Source organism: Taudactylus pleione, unplaced genomic scaffold, assembly GCF_031769625.1.
Source record: "Taudactylus pleione unplaced genomic scaffold, aTauple2 ptg000122l, whole genome shotgun sequence".
NCBI classification, from domain to species: domain Eukaryota; kingdom Metazoa; phylum Chordata; class Amphibia; order Anura; family Myobatrachidae; genus Taudactylus; species Taudactylus pleione.
In genome coordinates, this window is record NW_028284524.1 from 3,575,001 (window position 1) to 3,598,446 (window position 23,446).

Below are 23,446 nucleotides of genomic sequence, written 5' to 3' on the forward strand. Positions count from 1 at the left end.
GTGCATCGGATCCCTACCCGTCCCCTGCCGCCTGGCGCTCCACCGCGCACATTTATAGCCAAATTTCTTCATTACCAGGTCCGTGATACTGTGCTTCGATTGGCTTGAGTTAAAGGGCCACTGGAACGCAACGGTGTCAAAATTTCTGTGTTTCCTGATTTCGCAATGGATGTCCAAAAAGACAGAGCTAAATTCCTTCCAATAAAGCGTCGTCTCCGGGATTTAAATCTTCAGTACTATATGATTTTTCCATCTAAGTTGCGAGTGGTAGTGGATGGAGAGTCAAAATTTTTCTCTACACCACGGGAGGCTGCGGCGTGGCTGGACCGGAGATCTCCTGGGAACAGGCAAATGGCACCGGAATGACTGTACTGATTGCATTTGCTGATTATATTTGTTTATGGCCAGAAATTTCTAGTGTCATTATGACATTAAATAGACCTTTTTCTGATATTCCAATATTTATATTTCTATAATAGTATTTATGTTGTGATATTGGTTGGATATTGTTCAATGTCCCGCTCCCCTTACTGGGTATATTTCTTTTTTTTTCTGGTAGGGTTTTTTCTTTTTTATTTGTTGTTTATGTTGATATTTCGGTCAAAATATGGCCGGAGAGTTCCGTTGCATTGGTAGTTATTTTTATCCCAGTGCCTTTTACACCTATAAGGATCGAGTAGTTGTATCCTGTGGGTTTTAGTGTAGTTTAGTTTAGTTTTGGATTTAAGTATGCCTAAGTTCGGGTGGGTATACAGGGTGGGGGGTGGCTTTGGATGGGTTGTCCAGTTTTTTTCTTACAAATGTTTTTATTTATTTTTTCTTTACCACACTATTTTCAAGGTAACATCTATTATGCTTTATAGTTCAATGTATTACAATGGTGAAACTTTTAACATGGAATGTCCGGGGGGTTAATGATCGTTTAAAGCGCTCTTTGGTCTTTAAAATGATCAAGCAATATGGCCCTGGTCGGGAGTAAGGTACTAGCTCTAAAAAGACCATGGGTGGGATGGGCTTATCACTCCTCACATACTTCATCGTCCAGGGGTGTCTCCATTCTTATTAATAAATCTGTCCCTTTTTCTTTTACTGCGGTCCAAACTGACCCTTATGGCAGATATGTGTTTCTGGATTGTGTACTGTATTCTAAGCCCATTTTATTGTTAGCAGTGTACATCCCCCCTCCTTTTTCATATGATGTTTTAAAAAAAGCTGCTGAATTTGTGGCCCGTTCTCCAGATACGCCAGTGCTCTGTTTGGGAGACTTCAATAATATAATGGACCAGTCTATGGATAAGTGGCGTGAGTCTTCAAGTTCTCTTTCTAAAGGTGGTGAGGGCTTTGCTAAGTTTGTAACTGATTTCGGATGGGTTGATGCGTGGCGAGTTAAACACCCTGGAGTACAACAATTCTCCTGTTTTTCCTCCACGCATCACTCTTTCTCTAGATTGGATTTGGCCCTGGTGTCCCCATCTGTTGTACCTAATATAACTAACATTGAATATAAAGCCAGAGGAATCTCAGATCACTCCCCACTTCTGGTAGAATTGAATATGTGTAGTCCTAGAGGTCTCTGTTTATGGCAACTACACCCCTCTTGGCTTCTTCAAATGGGTGCAGGTTCAAAGCTGGAAGTTATGTGGGATGGCTATTTTACTGACAATGTGGGATCTACCTCTGTAGCTAATGTTTGGGATGCCTTCAAGGCCTATTTACGTGGGTCTCTGATCAAAAGGGTAGCAGAATTAAAAACATTTTACAGGGAAAAAGAACGTGTTTTGGAGATGGCCTGTAGAAATCTTGAGTTGGATTACTTGGGGGACAGGTTGGAATCTTCACGTTTAAAATGGTTGACTGCACAGACAGAGTGGACTGATCATTTGACAGATAGAATGAACCGTAGACTGTTATTTCGTTCTCATTTATATTATATGCAGGCTGACAGAACTGGTAGTTTTCTGGCACACTTTGTTCATGCTGATCGTCCTTCTGCTGTTGTCTCGGAACTAATTGGGCCTGAGGGTTCTATGGTCACATCTACACAAGATATTGCAGAGGTTTTTCGTTTATTTTATAAAAACTTATATCAAACACAGTTGACTGAGGACGTGAATGCTTTGTCATTATATGTTGCTTCTGCTAGGCTTCCAAAATTGTCATCCGAGGCTCGGGCATATTTAGATGCCCCGTTGACCCTGGAGGAGGTAGATGCTGCAATTAGTTCCTTTCCCGGTAACAAGGCACCCGGATCTGATGGGATTCCCATAGAGATATATAAAAAACATGCTCGTATCTTTGTTCCAAGACTTTTAGATCTGTTTAATGGGCTCTATGAAGAGAATTTGTTCTCTCCATCTATGTCTGAAGCCATAATTGGTGTGCTCCCTAAACCCGGGAAGGACCCTAGATACCCCGATTCCTATAGGCCAATTTCTCTAATTCCCACAGATGCCAAAATTTTGGCTAAGATCCTTTCTATTCGGCTAAACACAGTTATTACTTAGGTTATTCACCCAGACCAATCAGGATTTATGCAAGGCAAGTCGACGTCGGAGAACATTAGAAGGATGCACACTCACTTACAGGCCTCCCATGGCGAGGAATCGTCCTCTGTTATTGTGTCATTAGATGCTGCAAAAGCATTTGACTCTGTGGAGTGGCCCTTTCTGTGGAAGGTCATGTTATGTTTTGGGTTTGGGCCGGTGTTCTTGAAATGGGTAAAACTTATGTATGCGAACCCTACTGCCAGGGTGTCAGTGAATGGGTTTATCTCCCCATCCTTCCCCCTGTCTCGGGGCACAAGACAGGGTTGCCCCTTGTCCCCAACCCTGTTTGCATTGGCTATTGAGCCGTTAGCATGTATTATACGTTCTCACCCTGATATCATAGGTCTACAATTGGGTAATAGAATGGACAAAGTTTCCTTATATGCAGATGATTTATTACTTTTTTTGTCTGACAATGTAACAGCTATGCCTGTGATTCTTCAAGTCATAGAACAATTTGGATTTTTTTCTGGTCTTAAGATAAACTGGGACAAATCATCTATCCTTCCTCTTAGGGGGTTGTATCCGACTGTTCCCATTATCACTCTCCCTCTCTGTTGGGTAAATAAATTTAAATATTTAGGTATCTGGATAACTAATTCCCCAAAGGACTATATAGTATTGAATGTTGAGCCCTTGTTTGTCTACTTAAAGGGCAAACTTCAGTCCTGGCGCCGGCTCCCTCTTACCGTTACTGGTAAAATTAACTTAATCAAGATGGTGGTGTAGCCAAAATTTGTGTACGTTTTGCAGCATTCTCCTGTTTTTATTACAGATACATTGTTTAGGTGTTTGAATAGTCTTCTTTCTTAATTGGTCTGGGTGAATCGTCGACCACGTATTCAATTGGCAGCTCTGACCCGATCTAGGTCTGGGGGAGGTTTGGCTCTTCCAAATTTCAAATTTTATTATTATGCGGCGCAGATGGCACATATACGGTTATGGCTTCAAGATGACTCCCCTAATGCCCTGCACATTTTGTTGGTTTCTCAGATTTTCCCTAACTTTACACCATTACAGGCCTTGCTTGCGGGTAGAATTATACAGAAAGGCCCTCCCCTGTTGATGCAAGCTATTAAGATATGGAAATTGGTATCTAGTATTCTACAGTTTACGGGATTAGATCCAGACACTTCTCTATGTAGTTATCGTATATATTCCCTGAACTGGCCTCTTTACAGCTTGAGGCGACATGGGGTTCTAACGGTGTAACTACATTGGGTCATTTATATGACACTTCAATTCTTAAATCTTTTGCGCAACTCCAAGAAGCTCATCATCTCCATCAATCATATTTCTATAGATATTTACAATTACAGCATGCTCTCTCGGCTCAATTTTCAGATGGCCCTCCTCTAATTCAAATATCCCCATTGAAGTCATTCCTTTTATCTTTAGGTCCCCGGAAGATGCTTTCTTACTTATACTCCTATATATTGTCTTCTTATCATAAGGATAGTTTACCACATCTTAGATCATAGTGGGAGAGAGATATTGGCCTTATAAGTGATACGGAATGGGATAATGCTCTAGAAACTCCTCGTATTTCCACGACTTCTATAAGATTTCAACAGATTCAACTATTTATTCTACACCGTACCTATTTAACTCCTGTTCGTTTGCTAAAATTTTCGGGGAGAGCATCTGACATATGCCCTAAGTGTAAAATTAGTAGCTGTACTTTCTGGCACCTTCTATGGGATTGTCCGGTAGTTAGCATTTTTTGGAATAAGGTTCTGAGAGTTTTGTCCAATACAGGTATTGCTCTCATTTTAGCTACGCCATTGTCGTGCTGTTTAGGCTCTATGGATGATGAGGTAGTGGACAGATATATTAAGCAATACATTGTAAATATGTGTACACTAGCTAAGGTATGTGTGGCTCGGTCGTGGATGGCTCCTATAATACCAGATTATAATGCTTGGCTGTCCTTGGTCCGTACCACTGTTGAACATGAAAAACATGTGTTTATTTGTCGCAAAGCTGAGAAGAAGTATGAACGTATCTGGAGCAGTTGGCTTAAATCCTGTTATGCCCGTGCACTGCCTAATGATTGACCGGTATATTATTGTTAGGATAATGAGGTAGATTATTACTTTGTAATGTGCTGTGTGATAAGTTGAGAGCAGAATTTATTGGGATCTAGTTGATTTTGCCAATTTTTCAGGTGTTATTTTTGACAATATTCCAATATTTGCATAGTGTGGTAATTTTTTTTTAATATATTTTATGTGTATGTATGTATGTATATATATAATATTTATATATATTTTTTTTTTCTCTGTTTATTGTTTTGGTATACAGATTAATAATAATAATGTTATATTTTTTATAAGCAATGGATCTGGGATGCAGTTTGTAGATCTAGGTTTTATATTCCAGATACTGTTATTTGATTTTGTATTTATGTGTATGTATGTATATATGTGTGTATGTATGTGTGTATATAAATATATTTTTATATTATTATTATTATTATTATTTTTTTATTATTATTATTATTTATTTTGTTTGGTTATTTGTTAATGTATATCTATAAACCAATAAAAATTTACTCAATTTAAAAAAAAAAAAAAAAAAAAAATTGTGTATGGCGCATGTGTTACACAGTGTGTACGCATAGTGACGCTGTTGTGATTGAGACGCACAGTATCAGAAATGTCTTGGAAAAGTGCTGGGCGTTCCTGGGAGGTGGCTAGTAATGTGCGCAAAAAAATGGTCTGTCTCATGGTGGTCACTTCATTATTCACATCATTCACACTTCAACTTGCACATATACTGGTACCAATCCTCTTAGAAATAGAAAACATGTGGGTGAGGTTTGTATAAATAAAAGACATCCAGGATGGCACTCAGAAGCGTTGATGTCAGCATTTTTAATATATATATATATATATATATATATAGCCTTGAGCTGGTATCTGTCTAGTGCCGCCGTAGGCCCAAACAATTAAATTCCCCCAGTGGCCCCCTCCTACCCCAGTCCTCCAATGTTCATAACCATAACAAAGTAGAATTAAAGCAAATAATTAGCATTTTGTTAATAAACCATAGTTTGTGAGTTTTTATTTCAATTTTTTATTCAGTGGTCAATAGTATAACAGGTGGTGTAATGCTTCATATAAGCAAAGAGAGTAATAGCCACACCCCATGGCACAGGCCACACAGGGCCGGTTCTAGACATTGTGGAGCTCCGGGAGAAAGTTCCCATTTGCGCCGCCCCCCCAAAAAAAACAAAAAAACTTTGTTTAGATGGCGTTCCTCTGCGCATGCTGAAAGCGCAAGCGCTTCTGGAAAGGGACACCCCCAATTCATCACACTGTGGTGCGTGCCCAGCAGTTACGAAGGTGCTAGGTTTCCCCCAAGCTCTCCCCTCGTGGCAAATAATTGCCATGTGCAGTAATGCACCTTACACAGTATGTCTTACACAGTAATGGCCTTTATAACACATTATGCCACATGCAGTAATGCCTTGTATAACACATTATGCCACATGCAGTAATGCCCTGTATAATACATTATGCCACAATCAGTAATATCCTGTATAATACATTGTGCCACACACAGTAATGCCCTGTATAACACATTATGCCACATGCAGTAATGTCCTGTATAATACATTGTGCCACACACACTAATTCCCTTTATAATACATTATCCCCAATTCGAATTACGCCACACAGAAGTCCCTTATTCATGTTATGACACACAGTGGTGCCCCTTTTACACAGTACTCAAATTAGTGCCCCTTATACACAAGGTCCACAGTAGTAGTGCCCCTAATACAATGCCCACAGTAGTAGTGCCACTTACACAATGACCCCAGTAGTGGTGCCCCCCATGCAGTGCCCGCAGTGGTAATGCCCACAGTGTTAATGCCCCCATTGGTAATGTCCCCTATAGTAGTGCCCCCCCTATAAATGTGCCTCCATTAGTAATGCCCCCTGTTGTTATGCCCCCCTATAGCCCTGCCCCCAGTAGTAATGCCCCCCTATAGCCATGCCCCCAGTAGTAATGCCTCCTATAGCCATTTCCCTCAGTAGTAATGCCCCCTATAGCCATGCCCCCAGTAGTAATCTCCCTGCGGGGGCAGCTAACGGGGGGGAAAGCGGCGCTGTTTTTGTTTTTTTTTCAGAGGGTTTTTTTTATGCCTGTCTCCTGGGGACTCAGTGGCGCCCTCTAGGGGCCGGCGCTCCGGGCGACTGCCCTGTTAGCCTGCCCCTAGAACCGCCACTGAGGCCACACCCCCATGTACACACATCAGCTGGTCACACCTCCTGCGGCAGCACGCAATAGGCCCTTCATAAAGGTTAGCTCCAGGCCCATGTGGACCTTAATCTGGTACTGCTGATGGCCATATATTAATCTAGCAAGCCATTTGAGGATTCCTCTGTGATGGTCAGGTATAGACTTAATACTGAAGACATTGGCCCTCATTCAGAGCCACTCGCAAACAGCAGTACGCTCGTTGCGTTCCGATGTTGAATAACCGCGCATGCGTCGGTGTAACACTGCGCATGTGCGTACTGCAGATTGCGAGTTTTTTGGGACTCGTTCCTAAAATAGCGTACAGGAAGTGACATGTCAAATGTGATTGACAGAACAGGGCGTTTTAGGGTGTTGACAAGGGTGGAGATGGAAAAACGCAGGCGTGGCGAGGCGTTTTTGGGGCGTACATACATTAGCAGATGCGAGCGTAAAATGTGTACGGACCGACTCCTACGTCACTGGATGATCCTCTTTCCCTTCCAAATGCTCGCACAGCTTAGGGTCTGGATTACTCGACCACATTGGCGATGGCCTTCTCCTCCGTCCCTGGACTCCACGATGTTGTTGCGATTAATCGCGGCCGGGCAGAAAAGCAATTAGTGTTGGATTGAGAACCGGCTTGGTATGTGTTTTGAAATCAGTTTTTTGGGATAGCACAAAACGTACGCAGGTGGAACTCAGAGCTGCTAATGTCAGGATGACACAGTCAATTTGCGTACATTTGGGGGGGTTTATTTGGGCAGCAATTTGGTGGTTAGGGCCTATTGTAACAATAATTTCATCATGTTTTCAGTTTCGCACCATTTTATTTGTGCCTCTTGAATTTGCCGAATTATATGAATTTTTAAACGTTCCTTAAAGAGCCCTTTTTTTTTTTTTTTTTGGCCGAGTTTTTGCCTTTTGGCCCAGGATTAAATGTAACCCATTTGTACAATAATTTCACAATCCAATGTCATTGTTTAATTTCCAATTTATTGCTCAAACAAAAAAACTTATTTTAAAATTTTTGGGGACATCTTTTTTGCCTAAAGATATGTTCCCAAATCAAACAAATTGGCCCAACATAACTGTTGACATAAACATACATCAAAAAAATAAAAACATTTCACAAGAAAGGAGAGGGAAGTTTTGACCCGAAAGGAATATGAGCCAAGCACAGAAGGATTGTGGGAAAAGTCACCATTGCTGTCACCGTTTTTTCACCCGTGTGGATGGGGGAGGGAGGGCGCCAGACCGGGTCCGGGATGTCATCGGGCTGGCCTGTCCAGAGGTAGATGTTGTGGCCTCTGGACTAGGCACAGGGCTAGGCACATTTGGAGGATTGGCTGATGTTGTGCCAGAGGTGGAGGATCCTGATGTTCCGGCAGGAAGGGAGGTCGGCTCCACCATGTGCTGGCGAACGAGCTGCTCCAGGGCATTGGCGATGCGGATGTTGGCCCTCGTATTTTCCGCCAGGGCCTGACCAATGGTCTCGTTGGCCGCAGCATTTTGCTCCAGGGCCTCAGCCACCCGTAGCAGACTGGCGTCCATCCTCTGCAGAATCTCCGTATGGGAATCCGATTTGAAATTGAGTTCTGTGAGGAGGGCCACTGCCTGCGAGGGGGATTGTCCTGGACTGGCTTCTGCAGGGTCCTCAGCCGGATGTACTGGTTCCTCCCCTGCAGAGTCAGCAGAAATTCGGCGGCCAAGGCTCCCCTCTGGAGCAGACTCATCCGCCTGTGTCTCTGTTAGGAAAAAAGAGAAAAGCCTCACATTACAATCTACATATTGCCACAATAACATTTCAGAGTTGATGACATCCAAAGATTTACCTGGGACAACATGAGGAGCCGCAAAGTCTGGCATGTCCGTATCCATGTTGGACACGCCAAACACCTCCACAGGCTGCACACACCCCTGTGCCAGCTCTTCTAAATCCGTCAACTCCAATGACACAGGGGTGGGACCCCCACCTGTCCCCCTTGCATGCCTAGCCCTGTCCGCGAGTTTTTGTTTTAAGCGATATTTGAAGTCGCCCCATCTGTGGGAAAAAATGGAAGCCATTATCCTTTGGTTTAAAATGGGGTTTGTTTTTAGGGGGGGCAAGGGTTTACTTACCGCCGTTTGACATCCCGGGCTAGACGGACATAATCACCCACCCTATTGACAGCAACGGCTACCTCTTCCCACATTCTCCACTTCTGGCTTAGACTCATATTCCTGTCTGCCTGTGGCAGGATGTCCACACACTTCTGGATCAAAACCTCCATCTCCTTTCTTGTGAAATGTGGCTGCCTTTTTTTTTTGGCCGCTTTGGCCGGAATACTGGGCCCAGCAGCCTCTTCCATGTCATTCTCCTCACCTATTTGTGTAAATTTACAGAATTCACAAAATCACAACTTGCCTAATCTTATGTTTCAAATTAATCATTGATACAAAATGCATGAAAGACTTACCGCCTGACTCTTGGGCATTTTTTCCCTGGTCTGTCGCCATGTCTGAGGTCCAAACAAGAAATACACCAGAATTTGAATGTGTTTTCGTGACGTATTTATACATGCGTCCTTATTTTGCGGCCGCATCATTGATTGTGCGGCCCTATGATCCCTCCTTAATTTGTGCGGGAAACAAAACACTATTTATGGCTTGGTGTGTCTCAAGTCGAGGTGGCGTTTTTGGATTGTTGGAGGTTATCTTGGCTGGAGTTTATTGATTGCGTAGAAAGGAGTTGGCGGTTGGAGATTCGTTTGTTGGTTAGAGTTGCGTTTTTTTTCTCCGTTATCTTTGTTGGTTTATATTTTTGGGACCTCGTTTCTTGATTTGGTAAGTTTTGTGAAGTCTAACTTTTGTTCAATTGTTGTTTCATTGTGTTTCTTATTTTTTGTAAATTTTGGATCCCTAATTTCTTCTATTTTAGATTTTGTTTATTTTCGACCCAAAAGACCTTTTGATTTTGACTCTTATATATTTGCTCTTGGTAAGTCCATTTTTTATCTTGTATTTGCAAACTAATTAGCGCATTTTTAGTAGTTACTCTTGTGACTTGTATTAGCGAACTAATTAGCGCATTTTTAGTAGTTACTCTTGTGACTTGTATTAGCGAACTAATTAGCGCATTTTTAACAGCTTAATAATCATTCTAACTTTTTGGTGGTTTCTCTTTCGATTTTTGTGCCAACATTTCGACCCATTTTGATGTACTGTGTTAAATGTCGCTTTGCTGTTTTGCTAAATGGGTGTTTGGCATATTTTAACTTTGGTCTAGCACAAAATTTGTAAACAAAAATGCACAGAGTGAAATGTGTCAAGTAATTTTGGTGTTTATTTTCAGTTTGGACGTATCATGACAATACCCCGGCATGTAAGCAGCAATGGATGGTATCATCAAGCTAAGTTGTTTTAATATAGTTTTGGGGTGGGTCAAAAGCCTTACTTTAAAATCTTTGAATTTCAGGTTGATCTGGGGCGGATTGTTCTGGCCATGCTCCCGGAAGCCGACCAACCTCAATCTCGTCCCAGGCGTAGGCATGCAAGGCCCCAGATATTTCGAACACGTGTCACCCTTTTTGGAATGCCCGATGATGAGGTTTTAAGACGCTACCGTCTACCTCTCAAAATCATCATAGACACTCTCTCATTAATAGAAAGTGATCTTGAGCGGCAAATTGACAGTCCAACAGCAATACCACCACTTACGCAATTTATGGCGGTGTTACATTTCTGTGCCTCAGGATCGTTTCAAACAACGGTGGGAATAGTGGCGGGCATCTCCCAATCCTCCTTTTCCCGGATCCTGAGGGCAGTGATGGAGGCACTTTTCAAGCACCTCCATCATTTTATTCAAATGCCTTTGGATATGGGTGCCCTTAGTGTGGCCAAGGCCAATTTTTACCAAATAGCTGCCTTCCCACACATCATAGGGGTTGTGGATGGTACTCACATACCACTTCAGCCTCCAGCCCGGCTGGAGGCCATATTTAGAAACAGGAAACACTATCACTCCCTGAATGTAATGGTGGTATGTGATGCCTCCCTCCAGATCCTGTCCCTGAATGCTAAATTACCCGGAAGTGCACATGACTCCTTCGTCATCCGGCAATCAGGGATATGGCACAAATTAACCAACCTACAAGCTGGTGATGCGTGGCTTCTGGGTAAGTGGAGACCTTTAGTACATAACAATGTTAAGCTTGATACACAGTGTTCCTGATGTTGCCAATTCTTTTCCATAGGAGACAGTGGATATCCTTGCATGTCCTGGCTGCTCACTCCTTATTTGGCTCCCACACCAGGCCCACAAAGTGCATTTAATTCTGCACTTACAGCCACCAGGCAAGTGGTGGAGCGCTGTATCGGCCTGTATGGTGGCGAGCTCATGTATTTGCCGGATATGGTGTCGAAAATTGTGGTCCTGTGTGGGATATTTCACAACATCGCCATAAGGAGTGGTGTCCCAATGCAGCCAGAGGATGCCTTACCTGAGGATGGCCCCCCCGAGGTTGGTCGGAGGTCAGTATGTGGGGGGGCCATACGCGATGATGTGGTGGCCAGATTTTTTAGGTAAGTTTGAACAAAACAGTGTTTTAACCTAATGTGTTTGTGTTTGTTTGCGAACATCTAATTTTGTTTTCTTTTTTTCAACATCTTCGGTTTGTTCACATAATCTTTGGCACTACAACGCTCACTACTTCATGCTACCCTTACCAAACTTGGATCTGCTCATTTTGGGAATATATTCTGGAACCCATATCGCAACGCCATGTTTGTGGAATCATTTTGGCATGGTCCTTCCTCAACCAGTTCTTGATTTGTTTTTTTTTTTTTTTTTTTTATTGGGTATGTGTTGTATTTGAGATTCTCACTGTGTGTTTTTTTTGTGAGTGACCACTTTGATTTCTCAGTTATGTTGTGAATAAATGTTTGGAGAGTTAAATGTTCTTCCTTTTTTTGGACGTTACCAGCAAGTTTAACCAGGTTAACACACCTTACATTTGACTAAGGGGTAATCCAGTACTGACGCCAGTTGAGCAAAAATGAAATATGTTTTCAGGTTCCCAACCCACACCAAAAGGAAGCCTGTCCAATCATTTGGCTTTGTAAGATTCGCCTAAGCAGCTTGCCCACCAACTAGGAACCTGTAAAATGTAGAAATATCTAATTGCCACTACACACAAAAAGGGAAATGACATTGTTACTGTTATGTGTTTCTTGAGGGTGTTTTACATACAAATACAAAACCCAATCTAATTTTTAAAAAATGCAAAACCTTGCAGGAACAGTCTACTTATGTCAGGGTTAACTATCTTTGGTTTTGAAAAAACGAATGAGGCAGAACGTATATTAGAAATAAACAATTTATTTTGAAAAAGATAAAAACAAAAAAAAACTACTGCCGAAGGATGCCAGACAGCCGGTCAAGGGCCACAAGCACCCCAATTACATTTTGGCGCATGTGTGCCACACAATGTTCGACCTCTTGCCGACGCCTCTGTTCCTCTGTGGGTGAGAAAAGTGTGTGGATTAATCAAACAATAGGGAATCCACATTAAAAAAACAAAAACACAACGAAATCACTCCAAAACCAAAATTTTAAAAAAAAGGGGTGCTGCAAAAATTACAAGGCCTATGTAGAAATACCCACAGGTGTGATATGTGTATGTTGAAATCAGCAGGAAGAGGTAAAGGCAAACTGCTAAATCACCAAAAAAGAACCCAAAAATCACGAATAAAGGAACGACACATGATTACATACAAACAGTTTGTGGTTAAAAAAAACGCAAAAGAAAAACATACCGGTAGCCAAAACGGCAGATCCCGAAGTCCCTCCATCTTCATCCTCGGAGGAGCCTTCATTCCCCAAAGAACGGGGCGGGGTTATCACGGACTCCGGGGAGGGGGTAATTGGAAGAGGGGTGGTTGGAGGAGAGGGGGAAGGGGGACGGAGGGGAAGGAGGCCCGACAGTTCCGGGAGAGGCTCTTGGAAGGCTTGGGAGGAGGGGGGAATAGGGGAATTATTTGGGGTGGAGTGTTGGCTGGGGGTGGGTGAGAGTGGGCGGGACCGCCGTCTGGCCGGACGGTGACGGCGTAGTCTTGCCTGTCCCCCTAAAAGATGTCAAACAAATTGTGGTTAGTTTCTGGCCAAATCCTGCCCAAATAACATTTTAAAATCACCCACCACCAACAAAAAACATGCAAATATGAGTAGAATGAATATATCAGAAATAGAGGGAAAACATGGTCATGCAGATATGAGGAGAATGAATAAATAGGACAGACATAAAAACATGCACACGCAGATATGATGAGAATGAAAAAATATGACAGACATGAAAACATGCACACGCAGTTTGCCCCACAAAGACAAACATGAAAACCACAATACATAACACTTACTTTCCAATATCTGCATGCGAAAGCATGCCAGCAAGCGGGGCGTTCGCCGTTGCAGGTCAGACCACCTGCGCTCCAGCTGGCCGATGTTGCGGCGTGAGCCGAAGGAGCGCAGGCGGGCCCGTGCCTCCGCATACGCGGAACGCTTCTGCCGGTTGGTGATGGGTGGAGGCTGGCTGGTGATACGCCGATCCAGCACCTCCGTTAGCTCCAGCAGCTCGCGCCTGGTGAATGCGGAGGCTCTCATGATGGCAATGGTGTTTTTCTTAAAATTCATTTTTGATAAAGTGTGCCAAAAATTTCTGATTGGCTAATGTAGCTTGGAAATTAACAGGAGCAATTTGATTGGTTAGTGTATGAGTCATGTGTTCGACAGGGCCAGAAATCTCTGGAGAGTTATGATAGGCTTGATGCAGTGACATGCGTAAGCAAATTTAAATAAAGAAATGAACCCCGTAAAATATGCGGGGATCCACAGCAATAGAACAATTGTCTCATTGTGGCTAACATGTTTTTTGAGCAATAAAAGCGAATGTTTAAGCCGTACGTATTCTGCGGGTAAACACAAACACGGACAAGAGTAAAGTTTCTTGCATTGTGTTGAAAAAAACAAAACATTAAGCTAATTGATACATTGATTGGCATGATACGATTGATGGAGGTAGGCAGAATAAAGGAGCAGGTAATCGACATCTGACATGGCCACTTCCGGTTTATACTTGTGCGTGCGTTCCCTTTAAGCCATTTCGGGGATGTACGCTCGCTATTTCGCACGCTCGTTAGTTAGAGGAGGGGTCGTCTGAGTTTGGGGAGGATTTTTAGATGCGATCGAAAATACGAGCGAGCCCTTGAATTTAAATATTTTTGTACGTACGCCTAACGTACGTGCGCCCGCTTGCGAGTGGCTCTGAATGAGGGCCATTGTCCTTTTCTGATAATCCAATAAGGGAATACTGTAGATTGTTATTTTATGCTGCATTTGTGCCTCCAAGCTTTGTTACATCACAGGCACCTCCCTCTTCTTTCTTTCCCTTGTTCCAGCACAAGCTTTAGTAAACTGACCTAGAAGCTTCCAGCAGACTGTCAGCGACAATGTCTGAGGGCACCATATATCTCTTACAGGGCTCCAAATGTAAACTACGGGCCGTCATTACAAGGCACAGCACACTTATAGAGTATTTGTACTTGCTAAAACAGAAATCACTGAACCAATCTAACACACATTTAGCCTCAGGAGGAATTTCTACTTCACTGGACCTCTTCAGGAGCAATGAGATGCTTTACACCATCAAGAAGAACATACCTTGCAGACATGATGCATCTGGATCCAGCCGTCATAACCATATTTCTGTGGAAAGAAAACACAAAATATTGTTACATTTCAAACTGCTCACAATTAGTATTATTTAGCAAGTGCAGACTACTCACACAAAGGTTAAATAACAAATAATGTATAACAGAAATGATTGTAGTTATCAACAATAGTATCGCCAGCTCCAACTACCTAGTTCACTTCTCTGTCCTCTTCTTGCTTTAGACTTTACAGGTGTATACAGTGTATTACAGAGCTAAATAAAACCTTTTCGCTAATGGAATAGTGACCTTTTCACTGGAGATAGATTCATCATGCCTTTGCCTGGGGAAATGTATGTGACAAGCATTGTGCAATAATACAATAAATTGTCTGTATATTTCTCCATTTCTCCATTGGCAACGGTGCTAATGATATACTCAGAAAACAATTGTGTTATAAAAAGAGTGCGAATTGCGGAACCTAAAAAGGAAATGATAATGCTGCAGTATGGTTACACAGCATTGTAGTAAATCATGTGCATAGGCAAATATACAGTAGTCTCAGCAACTAAGAGCTGAGTACTGGTACCACTATTACACTGTTTCCTTGGAGCGATAAGGTGGTAGTAAATGTTCTATATAGTATTCTGTATCATCTTGCACCACTGGTCCTAATATCTGTTTGCCCATCTTTGCTTCCCAAATATCTATTCTACAGTACAATATTATTAGCCAATCAGCTCCTAACTGTAATTTTTCAAACACAGCCTGTAACATGGCAGTTAGGAGCTGATTGGCTGGTACCTTGCCTCCATTCACTTTATCTCCTAACAACAATGCTTAGTAAATAGACCTCCTAGTCTCCTGGAAATGGAAGATTTTCAGTTTCTCAGAAAGAAATGATTCCTCATTAAAATGTCATTTTAAATCAGATTTCTACTCCACCTAATTTAAAAGTTCTTGCATAGACAGTTTTTATAAACAATGAAGGTCAGGTCCCTTTGTTCTGGCAACTCCTCTGAGAAATATATTAGCAGCAACTTCACTAAATTAGATAATATAGCCTCAAAAAAATTTAAAAGAGGAAATTATAAAAACAGCTGATTACCTTTAAAAGACCCATCTAAACTGTCCCCAGAAGAATTGAAAGTTATGTTGACAAGGTGAAGGACAGTTGGTGGTGAGATGAGTGACTGGACAGATGGAGTCCTGTTGGCTCCTCTACATATGGTGAGGGGAAAGGTTGAGCAGTTCCTGAAGTAATGGCCTGAGTGAGGGTGCAGTCTCCAGCGCTGCTGAAACCAGCAGTTGTAACAGAGATATGTGAGGGGAGCAACCGCAGTGAGGTGGATGTCACTGTTTGAGGAGAGAGGACTAGATGACCAGCTGACAGTCCCCAATTGCTGTTGGTGGGTAAATTTGTGGGAGAAAAGGTGCTGACTGGAAGAAGTCTGCAGTGGCCAGTACCTGCCCCACTATTTAAAGCAGTGACTCACATACTGTTAACTGCTGGCGAAATAGGGCACAGCATCAGCCAAGGAAATATATATATATATATATATATACAGTACTTGGCAAAAGTCTGAGCACACCAGTATATTTTAAGGAATTTTAAATTTAAATGCACAGTAACAAAATAAAATCTGTTTTATTGGCTTTGTTTACAAAATAAACAACTGTTTGAACAATAAGGAAACAAAAAAAAACTTGTTTTGACTTTTAGGCAAGTGTATTTAGGTAGTTTTGGGTAGTCTGCTTTCATTGAAGTGACAACCCTTAGCTTTGATAAGCACTTTGCATATCCTTGGCATCCTATTTACTAATTTTTCCAGCTTTTGGCGATTCATTTTACTCCAGCAGCTTTGAAGAGCCTCCCAGAGGCCCTCAGTGTTGGTAGCCATCTGTTTTCGGACTTCCCTGTCTAGTTCTTCCCACAAAATCTCAATGGGTGAAACATCTGGTGATTGAGGTGGCCATTCCATTTTTGTTACGACTTGAGAGTCTTCTTTCTTTTGCAAATAATTAGTATACAACTTGGACGTATGTTTTGGATCGTTAACTTGTTGGAAAACGAAGTTCTGACTCACAAGTCGCCTTCCGGAGGGAATCACATGACGCCCTAATATGTTGTGGTACACCTTTTGATCCATTATTCCGTCAATTCTGACGGAATTCATCAACTTCATCAACTTGGTTGCCCGCGAAACATCCCCAAACTATCACATTGCCTCCTCCATGCTTAACTATTGGCACTACACAGTCTGGGAGAAAGCGCTCACCTGGACGACGATGTACAAAAGCCCGGCGATGCGAGACAAAAAGTACAAATTTCAATTTGTTGGTCCAAAGCACCCTCTTCCACTGTTCCTCAGTCCAATCCTTATGCTTCTTAGCCCATACATACCTTTTTGCTACGTTTGTAGCACGTAGAAGTGGTTTTCTTACCGCAACCCTACCACTAAGGCCATATTCCTACAAGCGCCTGGCAACCATCTTATCGGACACAGGCCGGGAATGACTTTTCCGCAACTCCCTTCCTATTTCCAGAGCGGTCAAACATCTGTTACGCTTGCTAGTAGTCACAATGAAGTTGTCCTCATGAACAGTTTGTGGTATCAGCTCCCTTTCTGGTTAAGGCGGTATTAGGGGCTGCCTAAACTGAAAAAGAAGGAATGAATCCCCTATAATAATTCGCAAATCTAAGGAACCATTAAATGGCCTTTAAATTGGTGGGTAAAACCCAAATCAAGGATGGCATGAAGCTTATTAGGATCCATGGAAAAGGCCTTTACCCAGAAATGAAACTACCTTGACTTCGAACTCGCATTTCTCCCACTTAGCGAGTAAGTGATATTCACAAAGTTTCTGAAGGACTTGCTTAACATGACAGTGAGGAATATCTGTGGATCGAGATTAAATCAAGATATAATCAAGATTTCCTCAAGATATACAATGACGAATATCCCCAGGAACTTCCGGAATACATGGTTAATTAGTTTTTGAAAAACTGCTGGAGCATTAGAAAGACCAAATGGCATAACAAGATATTAATAATGCCCTAGTTAGGTGTTGAAGGCCATCTTCCATTCGCCCCCCTCCTTAATGCGAATTAGATTGTACGTAGCGTGTGAATTGATCTTGAAGAAGATAGTAGCATCTTTCAGTTGATCGAATAGGACAAAGATGAGGTTTAGAGGGTAGGTGTTTTATATGATGATTTTGTTTAACCCTCTATAATCGATACAGAGTCTCAGGCTCCCATCTTTTTTGGACATGAAGAAAAACCCCGGTCTAGCAGGAGACTTGGAAGGTCTGATGAAGCCTTTGCTGAGGTTTTCTCAATGTACTCATCCATGGCTTTAGTCTTTAGTATTGACAAGGCATATAATTTACCCATATGTAGCCTGGCGACTCTTCCATAATGCCGAGCGGGAAGATGAGTGGACAGCGGTGGGCGTAGGAGTGGGAATTCAGGTAAGTGTTGTTTTTTTTGTGTGTGTCTGTATTTTATATATATGGGGCACTGCATAGGGGGGCCACTACTGGGTGCACTGCATAGGGGGGACCACTACTGGGGGCACTGCATAGTGGGGACCACTACTGGGGACACTGTATAAGGGACACTAATGGGGGCACTGTGTAACGGTGCACTACTGGGGGCACTGCATAAGGGTCACTACTGGGGCACTGCATAAGGGTGCACTACTGGGGGCACTGTATAAGGGTGCACTACTGGGGGCACTGTATAAGGGGCACTTCACAACGGGCACTGTATAAAGGTGCACTACTGGGGGCACTGTATAAGGGGCACTGTATAAGGGGGCACTATATAAGGGTGTACTACTGGGGGCACTGCATAAGGGGCACTACTGGGGGCATTGTATAAGGGTGCACTACTGGAGGCACTGTATAAGGGTGCACTACTGGGGCACTGTATAAGGGGCACTTCACAACGGGCACTGTATAAAGGTGCACTACTGGGGGAACTGTATAAGTGGCACTTCATAAGGGGCACTGTATAAGTGGCACTACTTGGGGCACTGCATAAGGGTGCACTACTGGGCACTGTATAAGGGTGCACTAATGGGGGAACTGTAAAATGATGAACTACTGTGGGCACTGTATAAGGGGCACTACAGGGGGCACTGAATAAGGGGCACTACTAGAGGGGGCACTGCATAAGGGGCACTGCTACTATGGACATTGCTTAAGGGGTGCTAGTACAGTGGGCTTTGAAAGAGGGGCACTACTATTGGGAGCAATAAGGTGCATATGGAAAGGAATGTTCCCAGAGTAAAAAGAAACGGTGGTGTGTCATGTTGGCACGCCCCCATTTTTAATTGGCCATGCCCCTTGTGGCATGTGGCCACGCCCACTTATTTGCCGTGCATACATACAGTGCTGGGGGGGGGCTCCATTTTTTAACTTGTGCTCCAAATACCCTAGTTATACCGCTGCCTGGAAACCAGCTAATGGAAGCAACAAATCTTGTGCATCTAAGGGGGGTATTCAATATGGGAACAAAAAGTCCGTGCTGGACTTTTCGCTCCACATCGCAGGTTTTCCGGGGATAAAGTATCAGGCGTGTGCCCGCTTTATCCCCGTATTCAATTACAAACCAACGAAAACGGGAGCCGGTGGAAACTGTCGCCAAAAAACGGGAATTTTGGGAAAATATTCCAGGGACCCCCTAAAGGTGTCTAGACATGGAGGATCACTATGGGTACCCCCAATTTTACCTGCTGAAGGAAGTCGGGGTTTCAAATAGCCGCGGCAGGTGCATATTTGCGGCTATGAAGAAGGGGTGAAGAATTACACTTTTTTTGTAATAAAAACTATTTCTATCATATTTGGGTTACATGAAAATGGAGGTAAGCATATTTTTAAGTCCCTAAATAGATTTTTAAATATTCTGCAAAAATGCACCTGCCACTACTCCCGCAATGAAGAACACACCTGCTGCATACTTGGGGACCCCGCTGAATTTAATTTGGCTATTTTAGAAGTGTGTTCCCTAATTTTTGTTTTTTTGTTATCCACAAAATTAAAGTACATTTTTTGGGGTGTCCCGATTATTTTTGTTACATATTTTTGACACAGTTTAATTTTAAATGACATTCCCAAGGGTTCAGGCTTTTTTTTTTAAAGCCTGCACCACTAAACCCCAATTCTGCCCTTTTTTTCGCCACCTAATTCAATGGTGAAAAGTTATCCCCGATTTTTATCAAAAACTTTTCGAAACTGCGAAAAGTCTTTGAAATTGAATATGGGGATAATTGAAATAGGCGAAAATGACGTCATCGACGATAAATTATCGCCGATTCCGACATTTCGCTCCAAATTGAATATGGTCCATAGATAGAGTCCGAATTTGATTTGCCAGTATTTGAGCAGGGTTTGGCAGAGCAGATTCCATCTGGATACAGATACCACTTTCAGCTAATTTTAGGGCGGTAATAATATTATTGCTCACCTAGGGAACTACATAAACTTTTAGAACATGCTACAGAGGTCTTCACCTATAACAGTCGCAGTTTTCCCATAAAAAATTATGTTCTCACCTGTACTTGGATGCTTCCAGGACTTAATTCAGGATTGTAAGAGAATGGAGCTAGAGTGGCAACAGGTGACAGAATACAGTACCTGAGCCAGGTATGAGACTGCAGAGGAACTAGATGTGCACTAGCCAGCAGAGTAGTAATAAGAACAGACTCACCAGGGAACAGTAGAGAACGGAGGTCCAACAGGGTCCAATTACAGGTACAGCATGTACTGGAGAAGGAATACACAGGACACCAGCAGGCTAGACAGGTCAGAAAGACTGCAGGCAGATGAGCTACTTTACAGGGTTATAAGTGAGTCCTCACTGCCTGTTATCAGGCAAGGCATCCAATCAGGATGCCTGCTCAGCCAGGCCCCCCAATTAACTAAACAAGTTGCAGCACCCAAGAAGAGAGACAGAAGCAGCAGGAGAAAGTCCTGCTGCCAGGTAACAGCCTGGATCAGAGTTCAATGCGGTCGGTGTGATGTCTTCTCCCGGCATCCCGGCCACCTAGCAACGGCTGGGACCTGTTGGAGGGATGTGAGCTGCTACGGCGGCTCATAACAGTTTTGGAAACAGATACATTATGTTTTATGATATTACATATAAAAAGGAGTTCAATCGATAATAAAATATCTGAACCATAGAAAGGGAAAATAATTATATTTCTTGGCTATACTTTGCGAGTGGTTAATTGAAGTTAATTATAAATAATTATTAAATTAATATTAGTACACACATATATACATTTGATGCGACCATGCCGAGCAAGTAGTTAAAACATCTTTTACTTCATATTAATCTGTTACCACCATCTTGAATAGGTATTACAGATGTGGGAACATGTGTGACTGTGATAATTGCGAGCATTTGGAAACCTCCCTCTAGAAATCCTGAGTTTGAGGAAACTTTTTCAGTACAGGGCAAAATTATGTCTATAAATTACCGGAAAACAGTTGAGAAATGGATAATATTACACTAGTAATCATTGTCAGCTCCAGAGGTGGGGCTGCAGCACAGTTCAAAATTCAAATAGGGGAACAACACCAACTGCCATTTCAAATGTGGCCAAACAGATGGCTGTGACTCACTGGCAGTTGGTGTGGCTCCCCTATTTGAATTTTGAACTGTGCTGCAGCCCCACCAATGGAGCCGCCACTGCTAGTAACCGTTACGGTCGAAACATCTCATAGAGCCAACTAAGGCCCATATTTAATTAGACGCGAAAAGCCGAGATCCGCGAAAAAGTATCACCGATTGCGTCTTATCGCCTGTCAGAAACTTATCTCAGTATTCAATTCCACTGGCTTTTCACGTACGCGGAACGTCAATGGAATGAAAAAGATTCGCTTGTGAAAGCATGAGAAAAGAAGTGCAACATTTGTATTTTGGGGTGCAAAGGTGGGGAAACCGCTTAGAACCCTTGGGACTGCCCCCCAAAGGACAAGTGTGTCAAAAATTCCAGAAAAAAACTTTCATTTTGGTCGCAAAAAAGCACAAAGTGGGGGGACAACTTCAGAAACTAGTGAAATAAGGTTCTGGTGGTGCTCTAAGAAGGGGGTCAAGTGTTTTTGGGTTTGAAGGTGCTTTTATGAGGGAGGAATTTAACTTTTTTTTAAAAACTTCAATTTAGAGACATTAAAATATGCTAGTACCCATTTTCAGGTACCCCAAATTTGCCAGAAATACTTATTTTCTCCAAAAAAAACTTCTTAATGCCATTCTTCACCAATTGTGTAAAGACGCTAATTAGAGGAAATTGTCCCAACTTAAGTACCCCAAACAGTTTCATTAGGACTAATCGGACACTACTACATTGATCCCCAATGTTTCTGCATCTTTTTGGGGGGCTCAGGCTGATTTCCCCGATTCTGACACCACTTTCCGCCTGTTCTGGCTTCGAGTGTCGCTGTTTTTGTATCTTTTGGAATTAAATACGGCAAATAGTGGGGACGCACATGATAAGTTTCCGCTGCCAAAAGACACGATGTAGGCGAAAAGTCCAGCAGGCGGAACTTTATTGCGGGTGCAAAATTAATTGAATACCGCCCTAAGTAGGCTTAAAATAAATTGTTTCTTAGAGGCTTATATTGGGGCACAAGACACTGATATAAAGAAATACAAAGGATAACCAAAGATTTGTCCAAGAGTGTTATTTACAAATTAAAAATTTAGATAGAGATGCATTACTAAAATGAGATCTGCATCTCTCCATATTCTTTGTGACCAAATTTAATACAGATTGAATCAGAGAAAAAGGCTGATTCAGGAAAACAATTTTAGAAATACAAGATCCAGTACTAAAACCAGGGACTAAAGCTGGGTAGACAATGACAGATACATTGGCCGATCAATTGATTTGCTGCCCATATCGCATTGGCTGTGCTGCACAGCCGATGGACAGATATGTCTGCAGACATATCTGTCCATTGGCAGGTGTGTACGAGCGGTCTGCAGCCCGCCTGTTTACACACACAGCGGCAGCCACGGGGAGGGGGACGGGACACACCACTGACCACTGGGACACGCCCCATGGTCACTGGGACCTGCGGGCAGGCACAGATGATGGTTGTTCAATGTGTACAAACAACCATAATCTGCAGATATATCTGTATACATGTATACACTGGTGGCCAAAATTGCGGACACATTTTGAAATTTTAATGATTTTCAACTTTAAAGCAAAGTTATGCTACTTTCAGTCAGACAAAGAAGCACAGATGCGTGAGATTCAAGAACCGGATTGTAGTAACAGCTACTACCAGCCAATCGGAATCGTCATTCTGAGGAACCAACCAGGTGTCGTTTATGAGCAGGTGCAAGGTCATGTTCAAAGGTGGGAAAGGTCAGTTTGGCTGTTTCATTTTGCAGAATAAAGTTGGTTACTGAAGTGCAATTACGGTTGGATGTTGTGTGTATTGTTTAGTGCTATTGACGGTGTAAAAAATAAATACAACAATGCCGTCCAGGCAAAGTGGTGACTGGTCAGCCAGGAAGAGATCCAGGATTGTGGTGTTACGTGAAAATGGTCTTTCGTATGCAGCAGTTGAGAGAGAAGTTGGTAGGAATGTGACAACATCAGGAGTATGAAAGTTTTGTTTACGCTATCAGGAAACACAATCTATACAAAACAAAGAAGGAAAAGGCAGGAAAAAGTGCACAACAGCTGCTGATGATAGGAGAATAAAATTAATTTGCATCAGGGACAGATTGATGTCATCTGCGGCCATTAGCAGTGAACTGGGTGCAACTGGTGTTTTTGTTAGTGCAAGAACGGTACGGAGAAGACTAATGGAGGTTGGCCTAAAAGGTAGGATTCCCCGGAAAAAGCCATTGCTAAATAAAAAGCAGTCGCAGAAACGAATACAGAGGGCAAAAGAACACATTGCATGGACAAAAAAAGCTGATGATACAGTTAAAGGAGTTG

General features: G+C 42.5%; 1 protein-coding gene across 1 annotated transcript in view; it reads right to left on the reverse strand.

Annotated features, from left to right (window-relative positions):
• ACMSD (aminocarboxymuconate semialdehyde decarboxylase) overlaps positions 1-23,446 on the reverse strand; it is a 144,766-nt gene that overhangs the window by 108,273 nt on the left and 13,047 nt on the right. The window contains exon 2 of the mRNA XM_088472397.1: positions 14,488-14,532. Within this exon, the coding sequence (XP_088328523.1) occupies positions 14,488-14,532 (45 nt within the window). The remainder of the gene's footprint in view (positions 1-14,487; positions 14,533-23,446) is intronic.